General features: G+C 28.2%; 1 protein-coding gene across 1 annotated transcript; it reads right to left on the bottom strand.

The window, feature by feature from the left end:
• Positions 1-11,088: 11,088 nt before the first annotated feature.
• LOC136077851 (uncharacterized) lies at positions 11,089-12,093 on the bottom strand. Its single transcript, XM_065792003.1, has one exon. It carries the CDS (start codon positions 12,091-12,093, stop codon positions 11,089-11,091), a length of 1,005 nt encoding a protein of 334 aa, XP_065648075.1.
• Between the last annotated feature and the right edge of the window lie 228 nt (positions 12,094-12,321).

Below are 12,321 nucleotides of genomic sequence, written 5' to 3'. Positions count from 1 at the left end.
AAAGTAATTAAAAAAAATAGAATTTTGTGTTGTTTTTTTTTAATTACTTTATTGAAAATACAACTTTTAAACATTTTTATAAAGTTACCAAGTTAATTTTGTTATATAAATATTTATTGTTTTGTTATTAGTATTGTCGATAAAATAATATATCTTCGAAGAAGGTATATTATTTTATCGCGTTAAACTTCTGACTTTTCGTCACTTTCTTTATGAAAATAACCATGATTGTTGATTTAATAGATTGTTGATATGTTTTATTCTATGTATATTTTAACAAAAGCTAAAATGGATTTTAAGAGGCATGATCAATTTTGTGATAGTGTATTTATGACAAGCAAAACAACTTTATTTTGAATTTTTATAATAGTTATGATCGTGTACTTTCTTATGGTGAATAAATCTATTATTTGGCTTTTTAAAAACATTTTAAAAAGCCAAATAATAGTTATTATTCCACAGTTAAAGGATGAGACTTAATTGAATGACGAATATCACGAGAATGAAACTTAGTAGATGGAACAAGAGACTTTAGAGCAGCGCTTATTAAAGTATTTTTAGAAAAGACAAAAAAAAGTAATATTACGACGATGTGACAATAGTTGAAGATTAGCTGCAAGAGCAGGTCCAACTATATTTACAATGCTTTTTTGCACCTTGTCTAAAAGAGAGAGGGTATCATTCGAAGATCCGCTCCAGGTATGGCATCAATAATACATACAAGGACGGATTAGAGATTTATACAGATAAAGAATAGAATCAAGAGTAAAAGAGTGGCGAGCACTAAAAAGACATGCAACCTTAGCAGATGCTAATTTTGCAATGGATTTGATATATGGTTTCCAAGAAAGTAAGAGTCAGCTCTAAAAGACGAAGGGTAGATTTATTTATTTTATTTATTTATTTACATTTTCACAACTACATATTGGTTACAATATAAACAAAATATACTTCCGTTACAAAAGATTATATTTAACCAAATACTACTAAAATATATTTAACAGAAAAAATAACTCTCAGTTAAAAAAGAAGAAAGTTGAAAAATAAATAAATTTAGGAAGCATTAGTTAAATATGTTATGAAGGACTTGTTAAGATAGATTATATTATTATAGGAAACTCGTAGAAGACTGAATAAGTCTTATTATCGAAAACCTTGGGGTATTACGCAAGATACACATAAACATTGTGATTCTTATGCCCAAATATTTTAAATATTGTGATAAATTATTTCATTTTTTTCCGGGTGAATTATGATTTGTGTGTGTGTATTTTATTTTATTAGTTTTTTTTTTTTTTTTATTACATCGAGTACATTACCGTTCATTAATATAGGAAGATCTATATTATTGCGATAACGATTGGTTAAAAAAATATTGAGTTTTATCTGAATTGAAGTTCACCATCCGCTGAGAACCCCATGCTTTAGCAGAAGTGAGATCTTTTTTATGCTTAAATACCTCCTCCAAACAATCAGAGAGTGTTCGTTTTTTTTATCAAGACAAGAATAATTGGTAGTATCATCAGATCAACCACTATCTCCCTTCATTAAACGTAGCACCGCTTAAATCTCATCCTTCATCTTCAATTACGATTTCGTTCACAAACACCTATCTGCTCTTAACATCAATAAATCAACTGAAGGTGACTGTATTGGCTCATTTGTTCATAAAGCGATGCGGCAACTACCCTACTCGCCATCAATTTTCAGAAATCAATGGATCAAGGTGTATACGCACTGCCCTACGGCTGCATAAAATAATTAGTAAAAAAAGAAAAAAAGAAAACAGGTGTAATCCCAAAAGCGTGGTTTCAGCAAACGGGACGCCACTGTTCAAAAAAGGCTCCAGACTCGACCCAGAAAACTACAGGCCTATCTCCATCACCTCTGTACCATACAAATGAATGGAAGAAACGGTAAAAGAAAAAATCATGCAGCACCTTTCAGATCATAAACTTATCGCCAATTGTCAATACAGCTTCGTCAATAAAAAAGCCTGCGTGACAAATCTACTTGAGGCCATGGACTTTCTGACCTACAGCATTTTTCGCGAACTTCCAGTAGACGTGCTTTTCCTTGACTTCGTCAAAGCCTTCGATAATGTTCCCACAGAAGATTACTGCAAAAACTTGAATCTTACGGAATTGAAAGTAACATTCTGAATTGGATAAGTACTACTCAACTTGCTTCTCCGCGCAGCGGCCTTGTTTGTCAAGGTTCTAGTTTTGGAGCTATAGAGTTGAGAGAGGGTTATAACCACAATTAAGTAGCCTCCTCGTCTGTAATGGCCTTCTGGGCCTTGGGGAGGTGAGTTAACCAAGAAAAAAAAAAAAATTGCATGCAGACGATAATAAAATCCGGAGCGTTGTCAAAATCAATGAAGACAAAGCTAGTCTGCAATCCGATATCAATAGAATTATCACCTGGACTCGAGTAGTATAAAAAGGGCATTCCAAGCCAAAATTTATTTCAACCATATTATCATCCATAATTTCATATCATATTTAAGCTATGATCCTAACTATAATTAATAGTATAAAAAGGGCATTCTAAGCCAAAATTTATTTCAACCATATACCTATCTATCTTCTCATATCATATTTCAACTATATCTATAACCATAAACTCATATCATATTTAACTATAAACTTATCTATATTCTCATAAGTCATTTCAATCATTATACTATCTATAAAATTCTTAACTCATTTCAACTATTGTCCTAACCATAATTTCTGAGCTAAAATAAAATAATAAATAAGATAATGGGAGTATAACAACCATAATATATTAATATATTAGGTGTCAAACTATAAACTCTGAGTTAAAAAAATTTTTGTAATTTTTTATAAATCAATTTTTCAGACTTATCAATTCTTTATTATCAACCCATGAGTTGAAAGAATCAGGATACCCATACCACTTTACTAATGATTTGTTTTTGAGTTTACGAACAACTTTTTCAATCCTAAATATGTTTTAATCAGTTCTTTGCATTTCTTGTTCATAAAAAGTACCTTGTATTTCTTCACTATTATCGTCAGTTATTTTATACGTTGGTGGATCTGTGAACTGAATCTGTGACACTGTAAAAACTTCTTCAGTCCATCTCGGTGTATATCCTTTTTCAAACCTTCCCTTCTTTTTAGTTATCCTAATTCTATCACTAATTGAAAACTTTGGTTTTACAGACTCTGATCGTACATTTCTATTTAGATTTAACCAAACAATATTTTCATTCTTTTTATCGCTAGCTTCAACTGGTGTCATTTTAATTGAGGAATGCTTTGTGTTGTTGTATTTATTTACCATTTCATCTAAAACGTCAATATATTTTCTAGTAGAGTTAGCTGAAACGTACTTAAAATTTTTATTTTTCATTGTTCTATTCCAACGTTCAACTACACAACTTTTTTCTTCATTTTCAGTTGAATATAACTCAACACTTAGCACTTTAACATGCTTATTATAAAATTCTAAGCCTTTATCTACCCACATTTTTTGACACTTTCTTTCTTTAAAGATTCTATTTAAAGCATTAGCAACATCAACTCCAGTTTTACTCTTCAATGGAACAATCCATCCATACTTTGAAAAAACATCTATCACCATTAATAAGTATTTTATACCGTCATTGAATTTGGAAAAATATGTCAACTATATCAGCACCCCATATTTCATCTATTCCATTTACAATAACTTTTCTTCTTCTGAAATGTTTAACAACTGGTCTATTAAGTTCGTTTGCAAGTTTGTTAGTCCATTTCAGACCTATAAGAATTACTTCTTTATTCTCGTCTTTTTTACTGATCGTTGGTAGTTTTTTTGAGTAGTTTTAGTTTCAACACCCAATCCAAACTTTGCTTTAGATGATATAATAGGTTTTATAATATCTCGTTCAATTCATTCTCGTATTGTTGGATTTTTTATAGCATCCATTTCTGTGATCATAATTTTATCAGCTAAATTTCTTTTTGCTGTGTCATGGAAGTATTTAGAAGCAAGATCGTGATGGTAAGCTGCATTATCAACTCTATCTACAGGTTTACTCCATTCTTTATATGAGTCAGTAGAAGTTAATCGTTCATCTAAATTAGTGCCAGGACCTGCTAAGTTCATTCCAGGTAAATGCATTTCACCTGGAAACTTCGACCATGGTAGTTTTATTTTACTTGTTGCTGAATTAATTGAACTCACTAAATCACCTCCTGTTTTTGATGATACAAATTGAGTTTTTGTTTTTCCGCAAATAGCGCAAGTTCCACGTTGCATATTTCTATTGTTTTTACTCACGACATTTTGCAAGTTGAGTGTATTTGTTTTGTTTCTACATTTAACGCAGTACATTTTTATATATAGAAAAAAATGTTATAAAACATTTTTATATATAAAAATGAAAGTCTTAATTATATAAAAATAGATATTATAGATTTGTCATGGAATGCGAATAACAATAAGAGAAATAATAATAAGTTGTTTCCTAAGAGTATAAGAGGAATTATTGTTGGAAAATCGGGGTGTGGAAAAACTATTTTATTATTGAATTTACTTTTGAGATCTGGTTGGTTAGATTATAATAATTTACAAGTTTTTGGAAAACCTCTTTTTCAACCAGAATACAAAATATTAAAACAATCTTTTGAAAAAAAAATTACCAAAAGAAATTATTCTTGAACTATTTAAGTTACAAGAAAAATAGAAAAATTAAATGCAAACCCTGAGCTTATAATTGAAGACATTTCAAAAAATTTAAATGAGAAAACAGATATGGAGTGCAAGTTTTTTTAAACAGCAGAAGATGTACCAAATCCTCAAGATCTTGATATTCATAAGAATAATTTGATGATATTTGATGATTTACAATTAACAAAGCAAAATAAATGTGAAAAATATTATATAAGAGGAAGACATAGTAATGTAGATTGTTTCTATCTTGCACAAAATTATTTTATGTTACCTAGGCAAACTATACGAGAAAATACAAATTTTATTTGCTTATTTCCACAAGATTCAAATCACATTTATAATGATCATGTTTCAAGTGATATGGCAAAAGATGAGTTTAAAAATTTTTGTAAGAAAGCTTTTTCAGAGCCTCATGGATTTGTTATTATAGATCTATCTTCTAAAAAAGATTATGGAAAATGTAGAAGTGGATTAAATTGTTTTTATATACCAACTTGTTGAAACTAGTAGTGTAAAAAAAATATAAAAAACAAAAATATTATCTTCTATATAAAAAAACAAAAAAATGGCATATTATTTATTAGTGAGCGGAAATAGCAATATCTTAAGAACTAAGTTTGCCTCTTTTATTACACTTAGAGAAGACAAAGAATATGAAATGACTCTAGTTAGTTTAGAGACAAATTACAGTTTTTCTAATATTAATTCTTCAAACAACAATTTTAGATATAGCGCAAATACACTCTAAAAAAACTAACGCCAAAATAACAAAAAAAATATAACGCCAGAGTTGAGCAAATATAACGCCAGTTATCCGTTATATTCGCGTTATATTGCCGTTATATTGGTGTTATTTTGGCGTTAGTTTTATCCGTTATATTTGCTCAACTCTGGCGTTATATTGGCGTTATATTTAAGAGAAGATGACCTAACGGCAAATGCGTTATATTTGGCGTTATATTTATTATACTGATACTATTTTTACGAGCACATTAAAAAACAAAAACAAAAACGTTTTAAAATAATAATCACTATATAAATAATTTAATTGACTATGATCAGTAAAACTATTATTGTATGTTCAGTTAAATTATTATTATATGTATTGGTTGTGAACATATAGAAATGTAATAAAATTAGTAAAATAAATTAAAAAATAATTGCAACAGTGTCTAAAGTTTACATATACAATTTATAAGCATTTAAAAAATGTATAATATATAACCTTAAAATTGGGTACAAGATGTTGACACCACTCAAAATTACAAAACGAAAAAAGATAACCAATTTATATCATGTGTGTTTTGTAATATATTTTCATTTAATTGATCATTTATAAGTATTTTAAAAAGGTATAACCTTACCATTGTTACTTGATTTTGATGCCACTAAATAAAGGTAAAATATATATTAAAAAGGTATAATATATGTTAATTTGAACAGTTGTTTTTAATTATTTTTCAAAGATATAACATTACTATAGCTTCTAAGTGTCGATGCCACTAAAGATATAAGATTAAAAGAATAATAAGCAAATGACACCTTAATAATTTATGGAATATAAACTCGTATTGAAAAGATACATGTACCTTTAAATGCTACTAAGTGCTGTTGCCACTAAAGGTTACAAAATAAAATGAACAATAATTTAAAAGGCATCTTCTTTTACGAAGGCATCTTCTTTTACGAAGTCATTTATAATCAATCAATTTTAAAAAGATACAACCTTATCATTGCTAACAGATGTCAATGCCATTAAAGACTGCAAAATACAAAACATAACAAGAAAAAAAACATCTTTAAAATGTCATTTATAATGATTTTAAAAGACATCATCGGTAAGATTATCATTGAAAAAACACATCATAAAATAGAATATAACATAAAATCATAAACATTTTATTGGTTATTTACAAACATTTCGAAAAGATATTACTTTACCATTGCTACTGATGTCACAATTGCCATTGATATCACTCATAAATAAAAGAAAAAAAGAAAAAAGAAAACAGGCAGACAACCTCATCAAAATATATGGATTATATACTTACAGTGAAAAGATAATTGTGACTTTAAAAGTGGTACCAGATGTTGATCCGTCAGTAATAAATGTTGCAGCCACTAAATAACACAAATTAAAACTATGTATAATATATATTAATTTAAATAGTTGATTATAATAATTTTTTAAAAATATAACATTACCATGGCTACTAAGTGTCAATGCCACTAAAGAATTTAAAATAAAAAGTTTAATAAGCAAATAATTTAATAGTTTATGGAATACAAACTCGTGAAGAAAGATACATGCAGCTTTACCACTAGTGCTAAATGCTGTTGGCACTAAAGATTACAAAGTAAAATGAGCAATAAAAAAAGATATCTTCTCATACTAAGTCATTTGTATCATTTTATTTATGATTTCCTTATATGTCATAACAATCATTTTTGATAAGATATAACCTTACCATTGCTACCAAACGTCATTAAAGACTTCAAAATAGAAAAGATAACAAGCACAGAATTATCTTCAAAATGTATGTCATTTAAAATGATTTTGAAAAGATATATAATCAGTGAGATTATCATTGGAAAAAAAAGTTGTCACCATCTAAGAACACATCATAAAACAGGGCATAATATAAAATCATTTAATTGGTTTTTTACAACTATTTTGAAAAGATATAACTTTACCATTGCTACTAGATGTTGATGCTACTAATAAATACAAAAAACAAACAAGTAAACAATCCCTTTAAAATTTATGAAGAATATACTTGTAGTGAAAAGATACATGTAACTTTACCACTGGTACCAGATATTGATGATTCTTGAATCTGTATAAAAAAAAAGTTGATAAGTAAATGACACTTTTGAAATTTTTGAAATGTTTACTCATACTGAAAAGATAAGTGTAACTTTACCACAGATAAATGTTGTTGCCAACTAAAGATTAAAAATGTTTAATTTAAAAGTCATTGAAACTAATTATGAAAATATATAACATTATTATTGGTACAAGATGTTATTCCCACTAAAAAATACATTTTTTTAATGAAATGTACTATATAACCGAACCAGTAACATCTGCAGACACAGGTACTATTTTAGGGTTCTAAAGTTTTTATAATCATTAACTATTAGTATTTATTAAAACAAAAGCATAAATAATATCACATGCACAGGCACAAACACACACACAGATATATTTTGGAGTCAATAAAAAATCTTTTCTTCAAAGCTATATTTATTATTTTACAAGGTCATACAGGTTATATTTTATTAAAATTTTTACGACTTTCGTCAGTAATTTTAATCAAATTTAATTATAAAATAATGTGAAGTTTTTTTTTTAGATATTATCAGTTTTGAACATTTGTCAACAATATTATAACAAAAACTCAAAGACCAAAAACAATATTAAAACTAATTAAAAGAAATTAATCACATTCTTAATTATAAGTTATTGATTTGTAGCACATATCTTGATGCAGCCTTTGATTTGTACGAATATTTAACTTTTAAGATGGTTTCTTGGAAAATCCCGAGTAATTGGGCAAAACAAGATGGATAAGATAAATTTTTAAGATAATAAACTGCTACAATAGAAGCTAAAACCTCATCCATGCATGTTAATTGAGAACTACATAATTCTTCTCCAGCTCGTGAACGAATACCATAAAAAAAAATCATTTATCACTACCTGTGGTCCATACAATGAGGGCAGAGTAAGTTCCGCATCAATGCTATCAGACTAAAGGAAAAAAATAGAAATGTTTATGTATTTTATATAAAATAAACATTTAATTAATAATTTTGGTAACCAAATATGAAACTTATACTTTATTTTGTAAGAAAGTCAGGTACAACCAAAAATAAAACGCATTAATAAGATAACAAAAAATTTTTTTTTTGTGTGTTTTGTTATTCACCTCCTCAAGGCCGAGAAGGCTACTACAGATGAGGAGGCTACTTAATAGTGGTTATAACCCTCTCTCAATTCTATAACTCTGAAACACAAACCTTGACGAACAAGGCTGCTGCGCGGAGAAACAAGTTGAGTACGGTACTACCAGGGATGTGGTGGGGATCGAACTCGGAACCTCTTGCTTATAAAGCGTGTGCTTTACCACTACACCATTACCGCATTTTAACTTATTTTTACTTACATGTGATAGCAAAAAAAGAACATCTTTGCTTTTTTTAGAAATAAACATTTTTTGCAGTTCCATCATGCTTGAAACAACATTCACATTATCACTAAATGCTGCCTTAAGAAACCATCTAGATTTAGTAACAATATTTTCATGTTGGGGAAAAAACCTTTTAAATTCTTCAATAAGAAGAGATGGAGCTATTCGAAGTCAATGCGGAATTTGATCGAATATTTGATGATGAAATAGGCTTCTGTTGAGGATGCTCAATACAGCAACAGATGGAACAGCTTTTGCAAGTTCATTCTGTAATAAAAATAATATAAATAATTAATAGTTCAGTAACATTTAAAAAAAAGAAGATATCATTGATTAAAATATTACTTTGGCTATCAATAACATCTATTGTATCAATACAGAAAATAAATCAATTGTAAACTAACTGTTAATACCTTCTGCTCTAACTCAGCTTCAGTTATTGATAAAACTGGTTCAGCAAGTGTCCCGATATCTTTGATGGCTAAACTATTATGCCCTCTAGCTAGTTGTAAAAATTTTGGGGAACTTTCATTCATCTTAGACCATCTTTGTTGACGGAGATTATTGCTTATCTGCCGAAATAATGGTTCCTAAATACAGAAATAATGGTTCTTAAAACATAGGTTTAAACCAAATACAGTTATTGAACAGTTATCCTTTTTTCATCAAATCTAATCATTGTACTTCTATAATCAATTGTTTTGTTCAAAACAAGCTCAACAAAAAAACTACAAACACAGTGGAAACCTCACAAATTAACCAATCAAAATCGATGAAAATTCCTAAACAATCTATGGAGACTTCATAATGTTGTTCATTGGATGTGTGCTTTATTTTATAAACCAACTAGTCAGACACAAGTTTATTAATAAATGCAAGTTAAGTTGGTGAATGTGAATGACAGAAAACAATGTATAAAAGCAGGCCTTGTCTTAAGAGTTAAGCAATTTACATACACATTAAACTATTTTAAGCAGTAAGCGATTTCGGTTGAGCAGTTTTTTTATTATTATTATTAATAACAAAAAATTTTATTATTATTAATACATTTTTTTATAAAATGAAAGAGTTACAACAAGAAAAAAGTATGTGGAAAATTACTTGTAAAAAACATACCCTCGAACTCAGGATAGAGGTTTCTTAAAGTAGTCGCGAGAAGAACTCTCTGTTACCAAATGGGTCATTGCCAGTCACCTTTAATGCTGAAAATCGAGTAAGAGCATTCTTTAGTTCTTTCATAACATAAACATTATTAGCTTCATTGAGCAATTCTTTAATTGGCTTAGAAAAATAAGTTAACAGTAGATCCACATCCGATTGAGGAAGTTTGACTTTAGACATCTAAAAATATCCTAATTTTAAAGCCTTATAAACATGAACTTTTCAATCTCAACATTAAAAAGTAAAATAACAACATTAGAAAATAGTAAAATAGTTATTTTTTACAGCAATATCACATATAAATATTATATATTTTTTACAACAATATTATGTATAACATATAAGTGAAAAAAAAAATTGTTTATACCATTCAATAATACAACTTTTTACTGTAAAACTTTAAGTTGAGTTTATTAAAAAGTTGAAAACCAGAGAGTTACTCAATAAAATGTTTCATAATCCTAGATTCATACTAGTATCTTATTCAACATGTTAGTAGATTTAGCACGACTAATTTTAGTTGTATTATTTTTATATATAAAGAATATCTAACTATCCATCATAATAAAGTCATCTAGTCTATAACACTATAAAACATATAAACTTTTATTCAACCATTTAAACTTCTAAAAGTGGTTTAAAAACTAAATCTATCAAAATCTATTAAAATCTAAATCTATTAAAAGATTTTATATTGCTTTATAGCCATTATTATCTAATAATTTCAAAATAAATAAAACAGAGTTTTAGTATTCCTAATATTTATTATTATTTAGCTTTTAGTGTATATATAAACTCTTTTTAAAAACTTTAATGAAGATTGGTTTAAAATATGATCTTGAACAGTCTTAAAGATAATAAATTCCACAAATTTTATTGTATTTGCTGATTTGAAACACTAGTAAATAAAAAATTTGGAATGGCAAGTGGAAATACAAGGATGACATCACCAACTGATAGTGTAATCGTGCACCGTGGAAACTGTAAATTCTCAGGAACTACAATATTCCTTGAAGAAAATGCAGGCAATCTGCAGGTGGAATAAACGCTAAAACACAGTGTTTAACTTGATCGTTTCAAAGTGTCTCTTTCCAGATTTTGATATTATTTTAGTGATTTGATGGAAAATAAGCTGGTCATTTTTAAAAACAGTTATAACTGATCCAATTTTATATAAAATGCCATCAATTTTTGCACTTTGTATTGCTCCTGACATATATTTTAACTCATCCTCCTCACAATAGATATCAGTTTTAATTAAACCTATTGAATTAAAAAATTGTGCAGTGGTGTTTGCTACCATTGCTTTACATGCTGTATATGGAATGTTCTTAAAGTTAAAATGTCTATAATTTTTAACCACTTGATGTTTTCGCTCAAAAGCCATGCACATGTGCTCTCTTAAAGGTCCTGATGTAGATGCCTGAACTCGATAGTGTTTTAGGAAATGAAGCTTTGGTATAAATTTAAGAGGATATAAACCCAAAAATAGTTTATGATGCACAGCAATGATTTCTTTTAAATCAGTAAGATATTTTTCTGATATCATTGGAGACATACATAGCTGAACTATTTGTATCAACTTTAGTAAGCATTTAAGATGTTCATTATGAGGTAAAATATTTTTCAATAAAAAAAAAGGTAAAACTCTTGTGAGAATCAGTATTTGACCACTTCCAAAACTTCCTTTAATTTTACATGTTTTTAAAATTATACCAGGTTTTTTAATCCCAACTGGATAGATAAATGATTGTAGCCATGTATTTAGTGATAATACTGTTATAAAATTACTTTCAACTGCATATGCAAGAAACAGTTCTAACTGAAGAGGAACAACACCTTCTAAAAGATCGTGCATAGGGTCAAATAAAATTTGTTTGGTTACATCAAATAATGGAATTGATAAAAGCACACTTGAAGAGGATATCCCATAATATTTTGACCATTTAATTCTATCTTTAGGTCTTAGTCCAGAATCTAACTCTTTTAATCTAATTAAATGTTCTTTCAAATCACGTATAGAACATTGCTCGTGTCTAGTATTTGCATACATCTCCCCTCTAGTTGAATTACACACTCTTCAGCACCTAACAGCCTTCCTGCTAAAGCCTTCTAATACTGTTAACTCTATTCCTGTCATAAGTTTTGACATCACATCAAAAAAATCACTTAACAGCTCACAAAGGAAGAAACTGTCTTTTAACATCTTGCTACCTGTAAATGCTAAAGGAAATATGGTTGATGTTCTGCCACGGTATTTTGCAGAAATATTAAGAATTTG

Source organism: Hydra vulgaris, chromosome 03 (genome assembly GCF_038396675.1).
Source record: "Hydra vulgaris chromosome 03, alternate assembly HydraT2T_AEP".
NCBI lineage: Eukaryota > Metazoa > Cnidaria > Hydrozoa > Anthoathecata > Hydridae > Hydra > Hydra vulgaris.
This window is presented reverse-complemented; position numbering and strand designations above follow the sequence as displayed.